The sequence below is a fragment of the Convolutriloba macropyga genome, chromosome 15 (genome assembly GCF_964194025.1).
Source record: "Convolutriloba macropyga chromosome 15, txConMacr16.3, whole genome shotgun sequence".
Lineage (NCBI taxonomy): Eukaryota > Metazoa > Xenacoelomorpha > Acoela > Convolutidae > Convolutriloba > Convolutriloba macropyga.
Window position 1 is genome coordinate 23,390,571 of NC_134482.1, and position 15,013 is coordinate 23,405,583.

At 34.3% G+C, this 15,013-nt stretch overlaps 2 protein-coding genes across 2 annotated transcripts in view; both read right to left on the reverse strand.

Moving 5' to 3' along the window:
• Window positions 1-2,362: 2,362 nt before the first annotated feature.
• On the reverse strand, window positions 2,363-7,407 carry LOC142354414 (uncharacterized). The gene is made up of 2 exons (XM_075406697.1): window positions 7,327-7,407; window positions 2,363-3,032 (listed from the first exon to the last, which is right to left on the reverse strand). The coding sequence occupies exons 1-2, from the start codon at window positions 7,376-7,378 to the stop codon at window positions 2,497-2,499; spliced, it is 588 nt and encodes a 195-aa protein (XP_075262812.1). The 5' UTR covers window positions 7,379-7,407; the 3' UTR covers window positions 2,363-2,496.
• Window positions 7,408-10,493: 3,086 nt separating this feature from the next.
• Window positions 10,494-15,013, reverse strand: part of LOC142354120 (uncharacterized) — a 6,527-nt gene continuing 2,007 nt past the window's right edge. The window contains exon 4 of the mRNA XM_075406389.1: window positions 10,494-10,580. Within this exon, the coding sequence (XP_075262504.1) occupies window positions 10,494-10,580 (87 nt within the window). The remainder of the gene's footprint in view (window positions 10,581-15,013) is intronic.

Consider the following 15,013-nt stretch of genomic DNA (forward strand, 5'->3'; position numbering starts at 1 on the left):
TAGATACTCTAGACAGGGTCTGGCAATTAGTTGAATCAGAGAATGCCCTCTCGTTGTCTGGAATAACTTACTTCTTTCCAGCGCACTGAAATATTTTTCAGAAAGTTGTCGTAGTTGAGGTTTGAATTGTTGTAGTTTTTTCTTGTTGATTGGGACAACACCAGAGAGCACGTTCATTACATAATCGCTTAGGAACCAAATGAATTCAATATCTTGGGCTAGAAAAATTCTCTTGCTTTTCGATTTGGGGTTGCTGTTAACGCACCAGCGCTTCAGCATACGCAAATGTCTCTTTTTCATTCGTAATTGGTGTAATAACAGCTTCCTCCGAAGGAATATAGAATACTGATGGTTCGGGACCAATGAGTTGTGAAGAAAATCGTAGGCCTTGAATTGTTTTAGGATCCAGGTCAATGATTAAATGTCCATAGGGTTGAGCTGTTGCTAATTTGTATGGGTCCTTGAGTAATTGGAGACAGTTTAAATGTTTTCCGAGGTATTCTATTTGCTGAATGTCACGCAATGATTTGAATAAAACTATATGAGTTGTGTATAGATCAATTGTCCGCGACCATTTACGCTGTTGGAATAAATTGTGTTTGACGTAGATCACATGAAGTTTTCTGTGTCTTCCTGACGTTGCTATTTTCACAAACTCTTTGTCGTTAAAGATTTCCTCGCATGAGTCATCATAAACAAGCCGACAGTCCGAAAGCTTTTTCGTTATATCCAATCCCGAATACTTGATGAGCTCAATGTGCGTTTTTTTTGCGTTTTTTTGTTGCATAGCTGTAAATGTGTCCTGGAACTCTTTGTAGAAGTAATAAATTTAGAGAAATGCTGGGTAAAAGGACCTACCTTGCAACATGTTGAATATGAGGTCAGTTTTCCCAGAACCACTTGGGCCTACAACCGCCATGAAGATCCTATCGTTTGTGGGAATGACTTTATTCATAATTTAGGATTTGGTAAAATATAATCAAACAGACTCGAAAGCAGTGCAATCCAAATTGATTTCTCTTCGCAACTCTCCGATTTCAAGAATAGCTTGGCAAAACAGAGACTAATCATGAGCACTATAATACTCACTTGAACGAAAAATATAATCTCTGATCGAGGGACTACGGTATTGGAACAGCAACGCCATGGAGGTGTCTCTCGGTTTCCATCATCAAAAACCAAGTTTGTAATACCCCCATCACTTTCGTTTCTCGTAACTCGGGTACTCATTGAAACAGTTTTATCGATTTTACTTAACGTCTGTTTACTGGAACTGTAATTTGAAAAATGATCTTGCTAGACAATTTTTCCAAACTCATGTTCTGATTTTGTCTTCATATATTGTACCATCGCGCCCAAGGGCTTTTCTGAAGAATTTTAGTGGTCAAATGTAAAGATTTAGAGGGGGTCGTTTTTTTACAGTGCGTGACCCCCCCCCTAGTACTACTACTAGTCATTTACTTATACTACTTACATATCAGTTATGATCGAAATTTAGCTGGCTCAATGTATCAAATAACATCAAATGTTTGATCGGTTTGCGTCTGAGTGATTTTTTGCCTTTGGGATTGGCGTTGATAAACATCATGATTAATGCAATTTAAAAAAAAACAAAAAGTCAAGCAGCAGAGGAAGAGCCGCAAATAACAACAAGCTCAGCTGTTCGTTGCATTTAATTACTTAGCTATGTTGCACGAGCAGTGAGAAGTTATAATTTGTTTATTTGTTTATTTCAGTGGTAGTTAATTGTTTTGGCGCTATATAATGAAGAAATGAATCTATGTAATTACTTTTTTTCAATAAGAAATCTCAATATAAACTCTCATCTTTACTCCAAAAACATTCGAAAATTTCATCTTCAAAGCAAGGACAATCAAATTGTAACACCATATACCACTGTTTAGCTACCCCTTATGAGCGAGTCTGAACTTAACAGGGCGTATTTTAATTCCTCTCATTGGGTGAGGTAAAAATGCATACAACAACCCATTGTTCTAAAAATCTCAGCTCATATTTTAATGGAAATATCAAGGACCATAAAAAAGTTTTCATAAAAAAAAATCAAATCAAATGAATTATATTCCGCATGATTATCGATAATAAGCAATTTAAAATCAATTTCTAATTCTAGAAGTGAAATTTGATTCGATTACACTGGACGCAAAATTTGGTTTGATCAATTGATCTCGATGAGCTGTACAGAGCCGAGCGTGGTTTTTTGGCCTGTGTTAAAAACATTTTTAGACGCAGAATTCGTACTTAGAATAAGGCAAAAATTCCAAGAATGTGGTAGTCCTGGTTTTCCTAAAATCAACACTTGGATTTTAACGTTTAATAATTCTTCCCTGAAAATAAAGTGAGATCCAAGAATTTTTCAGCTCTAGCACATGCAACCAAAATATTCCTATGCATCTTCTCTAAGTTATCCAATTATCAATCTATTTGCTATCAAACCAGAATCAATCACAAATCAAAACCATGATAACAAGTTTGTGTTCATTTGAAGCCAGATAATGATGGTCTCTCAATGTCAGTTGAGCAGAACCACTCATAAGTCAAGGGATCTGGCTCCATACTTGAAGGGGTTTTTGAGTGGTCCATCGGATCATAGGTGCCAGATGCGTCCAAAACCAGCATCTCCATGACATCGTGGGATTCAGTGACTTCGCCACTGATTTCACAAACTGGGTCCGGAATTATGTAATTGTAGTAACCACAAGCTTCGCTGGTTAGTTCTGGATAAAGAACAAACGTTACATTCAGACACATCATGTACTTCTCATTAGAAAACTTGAAACGGCCTCTGCTGTATTTTGGTTTGTTTTTGTATCCGTATGACGTCATTGCACTCTCACTCTCGCTCCGACCTGACCAATAGTAAGTGACGGCTTTTGAATCTCGGCAGTCGATGCTAACTGAAGCTTTGAACTTTGACTTTTCAGCGATTGATTTATCCACTGCGAATTCCCAACTTGATCCCGAGTTCTGCATGTTGATAGAGGGTACAAAACACTTCTGGGCACGGACGTTACCTGCAAAAGGAAAAGATGCCACATTTCTAGCTACAGAGTAACATCCGCTAGTTACCTTCAAAAAATCTAGTACCTAGACATGATGAAGTGCTCAACCCACGCGAGTTCTAGTCAGACAAGTTAGCCCTCCAAAGATCCTGCACGAATCTTGCAAGATAAACTTTTTATTGAGCAGTTAGAAATAAAGATCCAAGTTTGAGACTCCAACTTAGATGATAAAATCAACTACTTGACGAATTATCATTAATATGATTGAATTTAAGTTCCATCTTTTTCCACTAAGATCTCGATACCATAACGTTGATGGAATCATGTGAACAATTTCAACGAGGATACCAGAACAACTTGTGTCGGTCATTGGCTATGAAAGGCCTAATTGTACCGCGCTATGGGGGTTGATGGAGAGTTAACAGGAAGTTTTAAAAGGACGCAACAGTGATAATTCATTGTATTCAGAAAAGCAGACCTTGTTCTGTTTCTTTGTCCCCTGAGTATATCAGAAAAGAATTTCCGAAGCTTCATCTAAACAATAGGAAATACTACTTAGTCTTAATTGTACTTTAGTCTTAATTGCTCCTCGTCTATAGCAGACAATCTTTCTCAAAGTTCAGTCTCTTCAGTTCTTCTATTTTTTTCAGACTCTGAAATTGGATCTCTATCTTATGATGCGACAATCCTAAATCTTGTAAGGGCTGTTATCAGATAGAATGAGCTCTGAAAACAACTCTTTTCAGAATATGCACAAGATACAGATCGAATTATAGAAAGGGTTGGTTGTGGTTGAACTAGTGATATAGTAGTTGACAGAGTCTGTTAATGAGTTTTTTCACCCGTTAGTAACCCGGATGAATAACCCGACCAAAGTTGGTAAGATGAAAAACTCTGGTCCCGCACCTGCTTCTAGATATCTTTTCCTTTTCCATCATATGATCTATTGTTCTCACATTCATTAAATTTTTTTCATTAAAGCATTTTTAAGCCTATTAAATATCGCTTTACTTGTTCCATATTTTTTTGAGTATTTGTGGTAGCAAAAAACTTAGGCTATAATATGTTGAACCGAATGTTTATTGGAATGAGAAAAATAACTGTTACTTTCTAAAGCTTTTATCAGTTCCTGTCAAAATTTATCTCTGATTGATTATTTAGTTCAGTTCTGAATAAACTGTCTAGTTTATTGTAAATATAGGAAAGTATTGCGCAAGAGGGATTTTTGCTGGTCACCGACGCTGGTGATAAAAAAAGCCTTGACCAGGGAATCAAAACAAAACTTTTTATTTGCCTCACTCTCCACTGCGCTTAAGTTATTTTCATCTGTTGTCTTTTTTATCTATTCCTCTTTTAGATTTCCAACAATCTAACAGTATTCAATTTAGACTTGCTCTAGTTTTTAAGAGGACACAGATGAGTAAAGATATGATAACTAGTTCATTGATGTTCCTCGCTTGTCGAATGCAGATTTTGATGCCCCAAAAAACACTTAAACCGTAATAACACAGACGTTTTTGTCGAAACCTACAGAGCGTCGATCTGCTTCTTAAAATTATTTTACGTGAGGTCAGCGAAAAAAAACTCTCACTCTTCAGGAGAATATCTGTTCCTGCAATTGACTTTTGGACCTAGATTGAATCAAATTTTTGCACCCAATGTTTTAATTTTGAAAGTTTAGAAAAGAAAACGAAGTTTGAAAAGGCTTCAGAAACAAATTTGACAAAAATTTGCTGACAAACCTTAAATCTTTATCATTACAAATTGCCAGGTATTCCTCAACTAATGAAATTCTGAAAAAAACTGCTTTGGAACTATCAATAAGTTTTCGCTGTGAGTGCTTCCATAAATTAAAAATCAGTTAATTAGAACAAATTACATTGTGTTTTTAATTGCGAAAGGTCTGTTTGTTGTAATTTAATATCAACTTTAGCAAATTTGGAAACCACACAGATTTTTCCTTGATTGCATAGAATCAGAAAATTTACGTCCAAGAAAATGAATCTTTATAGTTGAAGAGTTTTTTTCTTGAACAGAAAAAATTAAGCCTTTCTATTCACCCGCTATCGGGAAAAATATTTTGCAAGCTTCTGCATGTACAATTTTTTTTTATTTCACTCTTGTTTGTGGCTTCCGTTCTAATTATGAATCCTAGAACATTATTCAATTGGACTACGTATTATTTTTAATCTTGTGAAATGGCCTTCAATTCACAACCAATTCCTCTGAAAATAGATTTATGTGCCAGTAGACGAACATTAGGCCTGAATATTATGCTTTTATTGTAATTTTGCACTTTCTCAGCTTGCAATGTGGAAACACAATTAATAAAGTGAACGTGAAAACTCTGAAATATATCACTTTTTTTTGCTCCGACCCTCTAAACTTGATTTTTAGTTCGGAATTTTATCCGAACTTCAATTTTTATTCTTAAGTCATTTTTGTTCAGTCAATTTTTCTTATCAGAGACACAACTCCAGTCTTATAGACTTTTGGAAAGGAAAAATGCTGTAACACTTGTTCTGGCCTAAGATGTTCAGCACTTTATCACGTATTTTGAAGTCCAGCTTTTTAACTAAGCAAACAAACTCAAGACCAAATCAGGCTGTGAAGTTAATCATCATGACAAACAAAAATCAATGCTACTTTCCATCGAAGCCAAAACCATTTGTTCATTTTGTCAACATACATATTTAGAAACTAATTTCAGTATCGATTAACATTCATGAAGTAAAATTAAAAACACAAGAACTACCGGAATATCACCAAACGATCATTGCCAGGTGTCCTTGAATTACAAAAGCGAATCTATTATTACAATAAATTGAGCTTAAATAGAGTTCGATATATCGAGTTTGGTATGCTAGTTGCAATGAAATTTGCTATAATCATAACAATTAAGAGATCGCGGAGCGTCGTGTAAGGTATTCCAAACGCCGAACAGTGCATTCGGCGTTTGGAATACGTAGTTGTCTCTGTCTAATCAAAGACGCAATTTTGACAGCAAACCATTTGACTAACAGCACAAAAAATGCTTGAAAACTACCAAATCTCAGTGTAAACTCGTTAATTGAGTCAAATTAAATTCACATACGTTTCGTATTGAAGCACAATTCCTTGAGCTTTAAATTAACTGTTACCATTTCTTGGTCCTGTAGATCACCTTAGTGATTGTACAGTTTCACTAATTTTGACTTGTTGACAAGGAACTTAACTTTGATTTTCTCACGTTTTCTTTCTGAGTAACAAAAATCTTACGTAAGTGAACCTTTGTTTAAGTTATAGAGTCACCTTCACTCACCGGCTGCACCCTTATCGAATATATTATTGAAACCAGATAAGGGCAAAACCTTCAGATATTCAACATTATTTTTATTGTTGGATTTCAATCTTGTAAGACCTCCTTATTAAACACTGTTGACTTTAGCAGATTAAAACTTTGCCCAACTATAGCCATGTTATACTGCTACAATTTATTATATAGGATTTTCTGATTTTTGTTTCATAAGTTGATCTATTAACCAAAAGTCTGGCAAAAATTGATTCTTTTAACTTAGAAGTGTTTTTTGTTATTCCGAGGGGAAAAAATTTCGAGCAGCAATGCTAAACGATTAGTTATTGGGACTAATTGGGTATCAAGTAGTGCATCGGTGTTCTACTGTATAGCGGATAGTAAAGTTCAAAGAATTGAACACAAAAATGTAATATCCGGAAAGATTTGAAATCGCTGAAACGTACTGGATGGTGTAAAGATTTCCTTGCCTTTGATAGGAGAGCATCCGTTGCAATGGATCTGCATAACTTTAAATGACGCAAAAACCATGATAGCTTTTCAAATATTATCTTCCAAGCAAGAAGTTATTATCCTTTCAGTTCTTTTCTAATTGATGGATTTTAGCAGTACATGCAAACGCAATTCAACAATACTTCTTTTTTCTTCATTATTACTTAGTTACACCAATTCTCAGTTTTCAGCTACTTTAGTTCTGGGTAAAAAATACTAACATGGCCAGAAAAACAATTGTTATTTAGATAAATAAATTACTCACCTTTTTTAATAATAATTTTCTGCGACTTCCAATCATGAAATCAAAATTTTCCAGTCTTTCATGGATATAGAACTGATAATATGCGCATCCAGTCAATGGAAATCATGGCTCTAGTTGTCTGTTTTCAGTTTTTTTTTCATAATCATGTTCAATTTTTGTCAAGATTTTGATTTCATTGCAGTTTGAAACATATTACAGTTCTCGCTAAAAGTTACTAACCTAGCCACGAAGAAAAATCTTTCAAGCATTTTACTCACCGTATTTTGAGAGAAAGACGACAAGTACACAAATGTTTAGTCGTTCTTTCATTTCATTTAATTTCAAACAAGCTTTCTCTGTTTTCGATCGCTTTGGGTTAAAATTCAATATTACACCAATATTTATCCGAAATTATAGTGATTTAGAAACATTGGAAAAATGGGCGGTTATTAATTCACAATAAGTTGATAGAAAAACACATTAAGAATCTTATCACATTTTCTGCAATCGAAATTGAATATTTATTGTTTCCAAGTTTACTATGTTAAGATGGTTTTTCGTTTTATTTTATAGTTTTCGGTTGCTTCTAATTGTTCATCCCATTGAAGTCAGATTTAGTCCCGAAGGAAATTATCTAATTTATGCACAGAATGGAAATGAAGTGGCGTGGTCTTTTCAATATCGAGGATAACAAAGTTCAAATTTATTTTGAAAGCCAAAAGTAATAAACCTGACTGATGAACGCCAAACAAAATACGAATGATCTCTTGAATGAAAACTACAGATGTTTGCCAAGACCGCAAAGATCTCAGAAAACATTGAGAAAAATTATCTCTGAAAAATTGTTTTAACAATAAGGACAAAACCAAAAATGACAACATTAGTGAGATCTGGTCTCTATGAAACCACACAAAAAGTCAAGGGGTCTTTGAAATCATACTTAATTTATGTATATTTTTTTTGTTATGCCAACTTTTTGATGTCTTTTCATAGATAAACACGGTCAAGCTCACTCTCTTCAAAAGTTGGCTCAAAAACTGTTCATTAAAACGAAGTTCTGTTCATGGGTCATTTAAGCAGACCCAATTCCTTTATTGCTAAATTTTTCTCGCTTGACTTAACAATGGAGTGTTTTGCTTTCCTTTTTGCAAAATAGCCCTCTGAACTGGCCTGTTTAATAAACTTATCAGATAAAGCAATCATGATGGGTTCAGCATCCATAAAAATTGAGTACGAACGTTAGTTTGTGTGCAGAACATTTAGACCTATTATCTGTTAGGTGAAAAAAAAATCATTTCAAAAGTTTTGCATATCTTCCGAAAAATCAATGTAGTTTTTTATTAGTGTATAAAAACAGAAAAATTGCAATAATTAATAAAATGCTGAATTAGCAAATCATGAAAATACTGGAGAAGTCACAAGTTGCCAAAAATAATGGTTAGTACAACTAATTCGTATTAGGAAATTAACTGACAAAAGAGTGTATAAACAAATTTTTCAAAAAAGAATTATAGAGAGACCGTGCATTGCAGCACGATAATAAATGATCATTTTTTGCGACATATTTACTTTTTGATCATCGAGGATCTCTTTCAAATCAGGGCAAAGTCTTTTTTAACTCATTTTGGTCGAGCATGTTCCAAGATAATTGGCAAAAAATTGTAAAAAAAATACAAGACAAAGAGGAAATAAGCAAAATGTGTTCCAACCGCCTATGAAACGTTAAAACGATTTTAGAGTATTCAAACGTCAAGTGAATGCAAAAATTCAGACAAGTGTCTGGACTAGCGCGTGAAAAAACCATACAATCTTTGTTTGAACTTTTGCTCTGGCTTAAACTTTAGTAATAATCAGAGTCACAAAAAAAATTTGTTCACAGATTTTTTGGAGATCTTTTTTCTGCTTAGCGCTTCTTTTAGCTAAACAAAGTCATTCCTAAAGTTCAAATTGAGAATTTGAGCTAGGGGAGCGTATGAAAATTACCACGCCAGAGTCACAAGCCTGCAGCTAAGCCTATTGATCTCCTCTTATGATGATTGAAACATTTTTCTACCAAAGAGCAAAATGGCGAGAAGTGTGTGGTAAACAAATTAGTCTAACGCTTTTTGCAACTTGTGTAGCTTTTACAGTATTTATAGGGTTTTATTAAGAAAGTTTATCGATTTGCAACTGCTGTCATCGCATCAATAGTGGATGAAAAACTTCTCCTCTGTCGACCTTCTCACCGTAAAATGACATCGACAGCTCTCAGCATTTTTATATCACGCTTTTCGTATAAAGTACCAAATTCAATGAGGTCTTCTTTTAATACATTTTGACTTTCATTTAATCATTAATTCCATAGGAATAATTAAAACTTCAGCTTTTCATAGCCCTAATTGTGCTCAGTGACGGGTTCAACTCACTCACGCGTAGAAGTATCCTCAAGGCGGCGAAAAATTAAATTCCTATTATAGAGTTTTTTGCGTCCTTCTGTGATTTCTAATAAAGTGATTTTTTCTCCGTCGTTCAACTGGCTATAGTCTGCCGGGTGTACAACAAGGAGACCATTGTGTCCACGTTAGTTTTTCCGACCATTTGTCTCCTAGTACTGAAAAAGAAAAAAAATCCGCACCTCTTCACACAACCGTTATCTTGAATATGGTACTTGTGCAAATACCAAAGCCGGAGTTGAGTGAACTTCTAACAATTTTACAATTAGGCTGCAGCTTGGAATTCAGTATGAACAATTACAGGCTATGGTAAATCAAAAGTCCGTACTGAATTGTTAAAATGGATAATGTTTTTGGATCTGGTGTTTTTGTTCCATCTTGTTTCGCCAAAATGCGCCAAAACAAACAAAATATCTTCTCGGCATTTAACAAATTGTGAATGATGAACAAAGAGCGCCTCGGATTCTTCGATATCGCTTTTTTATCCCCGAAACTTCTTGCGACCCTTTCATTCATCAGGCAAATAATAAAATTTTCTGAAAAAGATTTTATTCGCTGCAATTAACTATAAGTAAAGACATTTTAAAATCTTAGAAGCCAGATACCTCTGGGGACAAGACGTGCCTTTCAACGAAAAAACTGGTGTTGGAAAACATAGATCAGCTCATTAAGTTAACATTGAATATGTTGGTTCTGTGTTCCCATCTTCTCATACGGAACAAAAACTAACTGGCCAATAAACAACTGAAGACGTTCCATTATTGGGACGATTGAAGGATTAGGTGAAAATGTAGCCTTCTGTTAAAAACACACCACCCGCAGCCCAATTACAGCTGTGGGACTACATTTATCTAAATGTGGGGCTCTAGATGTGATGGTTGATCAGTCCCTGTCAAGCAATGGAGACAAAACTGTTCTACTATCTTTGCCATGCCATTTTTAACCCATCCATGAGCCCGAGAGTTTACTACCACAAAATAAATCCAGCATCTGAGATGTGGTTCCTTACTTGTCTAGTATGTGGTTCCACCAGCAGTATTAGATGTTATCGTCACTTCCAATGAGGCATAGTTAGTGACTTTTCCAGACAGTAGTTGGGACTGAAATAAAAAAAACACGCTCAATAATGTAGAAAAACTGGACTTCGTTTAATCACTTATCCTCCATAGTTTTTGAGACTTTTATTTATTATATAAAACAGTCAATGATAAAGAGTGATGCAATTCCAAAAACGGTTCATTTTTTTTAAATTTTACCCTTGATTTTCAGAAACAATGATTTTAGTGATTTTCAGTTATTGCCGATAGACTACCTGGGCATTATAGTGAATGAGAGTGAATCTTGGGCTCTAATTGAATCTGGAAAAACCCGCCAATATGCTTGTCAGTTTTCTTAAAAATTTCACCAAAGACGATGTTGAGCAATCAATTATTAGTTCAAATGTACAGTTATTACTATTAACAACAATTAAGCTATTATGCATAAGGGAGCGACTTACAAACGCAGATTCGGCTCTGATGAATTATGCTTGAAGATTGGGTTGTAGCATATTCAGCAAATTCTGTACCGCCAAAACTAGTGAAAACACAAAACGAAAAAAGAGCACATGTGGTGAAGCATAGGAAAGATATTGACAAGATTTATACTCAAGGAAAATTTACTGTTCATATCCAAGAACAAGAAGTGTTACAAAACTACTTGCGACAATGCTTAACTCTTAATTGCAATTTGGATAAAGGAATCCAAAGAAGAGAGATCGAAAAACATCTAAAAATCTCTCCAAAACTAAGGAAAAAACTGAAGTAAGCAAAATCATTGCAAGATTTTGGCACAGAACTTTTTCCTGATAACAATGATATGTTTGACGATGGGTGAAGAAGTCTCAAAAAGTAAAAAAAAAATGAATGAAAGTCTAGGTCACTGCAGCATATTAAATTTTCTCGAATGAGGCTGACACCAATTACGAGTCGATCAGTAATTCAAAACTTCATTTATGGCATTAAGGAAAAAACCGAAGATTATGAATCTTTATGATAAGAAAGCATGATATACAAATAACGATAGCACAATACTCACAAAAATTTGGAAAAAGTTTATTGACATTCTTGAAAAAAAATTATCGAGTTTTATGGATACACATTTTTACCAGTTTCCTGTGACGATGTAAAGAACTGTGTTAAATAAAATGATTAGATCAAAGAAATCTACCCAAAGTTTTATCCCTTAGTTACTCAAAAACATTCTTCCTACAAAAGTGACAAACAGTAATTCGACCAACATTGATAACATTGCAAGCAATATTGCTGCAAAACAAACGACAAAAATTGAGCTAATCTCTGAACATAAAATAGTTTGTACAAAGTTTAACGTAATCCAATTGAGTGCAAGTTTTAGGGGAAAAATATAACTCTGCAAAAGTACAAACATTCAAATTGGAGCGATCCATTATTAAATCACAACTTTGTGACCTTGGAACTGAATTTTTGATATCATTTTCGCAATGCCTTCAATATATCTTAACATATTCTGCGCAACGTTAATCAAACTTCTTGTTAAACGTCAGTATCGTTACATTTGTCAAATAAGAAAAGTAAAATTCAAAAACCGATGTTGATTTTTAACAATGTAAGCTTCTTCAAAAAGATACCATGTGCTGAGAATAACTGCAATAGGAATTTAAAACATTGACATTTCTAATATCGGACAAATGGACGCAACGAAACAAAGCGAATGGACATGTATTGGGTAAAAAAAATCAATGCAGTGCCAAAAAAGAAAAAAATGGATATAAAATCTATATAAATCTACTGGGTAATAACCCATAGAAACCCGCACTACCTGTTAGTCTTGAGGAAAAGGTTGCAGACAGGATTAGTTTGGGTTGCCGATTAAAATCAAAAATAGGATTCATTTTGAACTCTAATGTCTTTGAAATGTAAGTTAGATTGTTAATTTGTCAGTAAAACGAAGTATTGAAAATAGCTTGTTCTCTGAAAATGAAACCATGTACAGGGTGCGACAACACTAGCAGCACATTAAAGAAAATTAAATCAGATGCCGTTTTGTAATGTTTTACATCTTTGATCAACATGATTTTAAAGCAATTGTTTTTCCAAATTGTTTCACAGTTGTCAAAAGTGCCAACCTATAGGTTAGGGGACGAAGTAAGCTATAGCAATGATTGACCTTTTTTGTTGTTACAAACGATAAATAATGTTTTTGAAAGCGTAATCCACGCTAAGTTACTATAAATTGTTCACAAATACAATCTGATGCTTACAAAAAAAGGGTTCAGAAAAAAGTTGTTGTTAAGGCTATCCTATTATCGTGATGCTCGAGGAAACTTGTGGCTTTCAATGACTTAAAATTGGTTATGCAAAACTGTGAACGCCATGAAATAGGAGGCTCTTACTTTTTTAAGGAACTCTTGTTTTTTGTGAGAGAGGAGAGAGAACATTTGGTACAAGTGAATGGCATCCAGTCTATGCAAAAAATGTGGGGGTACTACAGCGATCAGTTTTGCAACCATAATTGTTAATCACAAACACTAATGATTTACCCGAGATTGACAATGTTTGTACAGTTTACGTATTTTTGGACTACACAGTGATTTTTGGGGGGAAACTACTCTACCATTTCTCTCCGAGGGAATTCAAGAATTTTACAAAAGCAGATTTTTGTATTTAACAATTTTTTAATCCAGCGAAAAACAAAATATTTGGTGCTTAGAACAAAAAACAAATGTGGGAAAAGATGTTTCTTTACTTGAAAAAGTCAAGGAAAAAAGGAATCTGCTAAATACTATGAAATTATTGACGAAAACTCAATTTTAGCAGACAAAAATCGGGAAGGGACGGATTGAATCAACAAAAGAGAGACGTCTTTTAGGAAGCCACCTTCTTCACTCTTTTTAATTGTTATATTAAACCGTGCATTCAACTTGGTATATCGAAAAAACAGTTCGATGAACAAAATTATATAATGTGACCATAATAAAGTTGTACTTTAGTTCATGAACTTTATATGTATGAGAAGAAAAATTTGTCGTAGAACAAATTCGAGAATATAAACCCCTGGAACTGTTTGCTCTAGTTTGATAGAAGATGAAAGACCGACAAACAAAATTACTCGTCTCAAGTCTAAAGTCATTCAACACATCAGTCAAAAAATCCCAACTAAGACAGAATGTGTTAATAAAAAAATCCGGAAAACCAATGAAGTTTCTATTTAATAGAAGAACAATTACAGTCAGAAAAATAAAGAAGTTAAAAGTTTTCGCATAACTTTTGGGAAAGTTAAGTAGTAAGCAACGTCGCATTGGATTAAAATGAGTTCGATCAATTAATTTTTTAAAAAAAACATTTGAAAATAATTCAAAAAGATTATCTGATGTTGTAAATCTTCAGTGAAATGGGTTACTGTTTTGTGCAATTTTTTCTGGAACAATATAAAATGTAACCGATTATACATTTTTTCTAATGTGTTCCATAAGACTCAATTTGCATTTAAATTCGCAATCAACATTATTTGTTCAGGTTGAGAAACTATTAAAAAACGCAAATTTTGTCAAAAATTTTGGTGGTTTATATTCACAAAGATGGCAAACGAGACATTTATTATACCGAATGCTACGAGCAAAACGCGGATTATCTTCGGTGACTTCCAGTAATGGCATACCTAGTCACGCAAAATCCGCGTGTTGCATTTGATCCCCTTGTGATTTTAAAGGTGATCAACTTGACTGTAAACAAATGGTTGCGAGCAAACAGACCGATTAAAGGAGATAAGTTTGAATAGGCCATCTTTTACAATGTAAAACGGTACAAAAATGAAATCAACTGTAAGGCAATAATTGAACAACAGTGGGTAAACTTAGATAGGTCCGGTGGTTCTGCCAGCTCTGCGTCTGCATAAAGCACTTTGTATATCCCATATTAATTTCAAAAAAGGAAGAAAAAAACAGGAAGAGAAGCTTAGAATAACAAAATTTAAAAAAAAAGGATGTCAAAAGTGTCAAAAGTATTTAAAAAATTCCGGTTGATGCTTCCATGTATCCACGCCTCCCGAGCATTCTAGAGTATCGGATCCTAAGAAGAGCAATATATGTCATAATAACGGAATAGCTGTCTTTTTTTTAGTTTAGAGAGCCTCGAAGCTAATCGCTTCAGCAAACTGGAAACTGAATAGTCAGCTCCATCGGGGCAAAAGAAGATAAATGGACAGAGTCTTCTCCGAAATCAATTATACTTTGCTCTCAATGTCTATTCTTTGTCCACTCATGCTATTTGTATGCACTGGTATTGTTTTCAAGACATCTTTCTGCCATTGAGTGAAAATTTTCACGACGAAGTACGTCTTACTAAACGTTGATTCTCAAAAGCCTTTAGTCCTGCTGTCTAATCTGGCATCATCCTCAGTTTTACTTGATATATGAGCAAATTTCGTTGTGTTTCAGATGTGTTTATCTTCCACTCGGATATTGAAGACAACGTGCCACAGTGACAATTTTACAGCAACCACAGATTGATTGCAA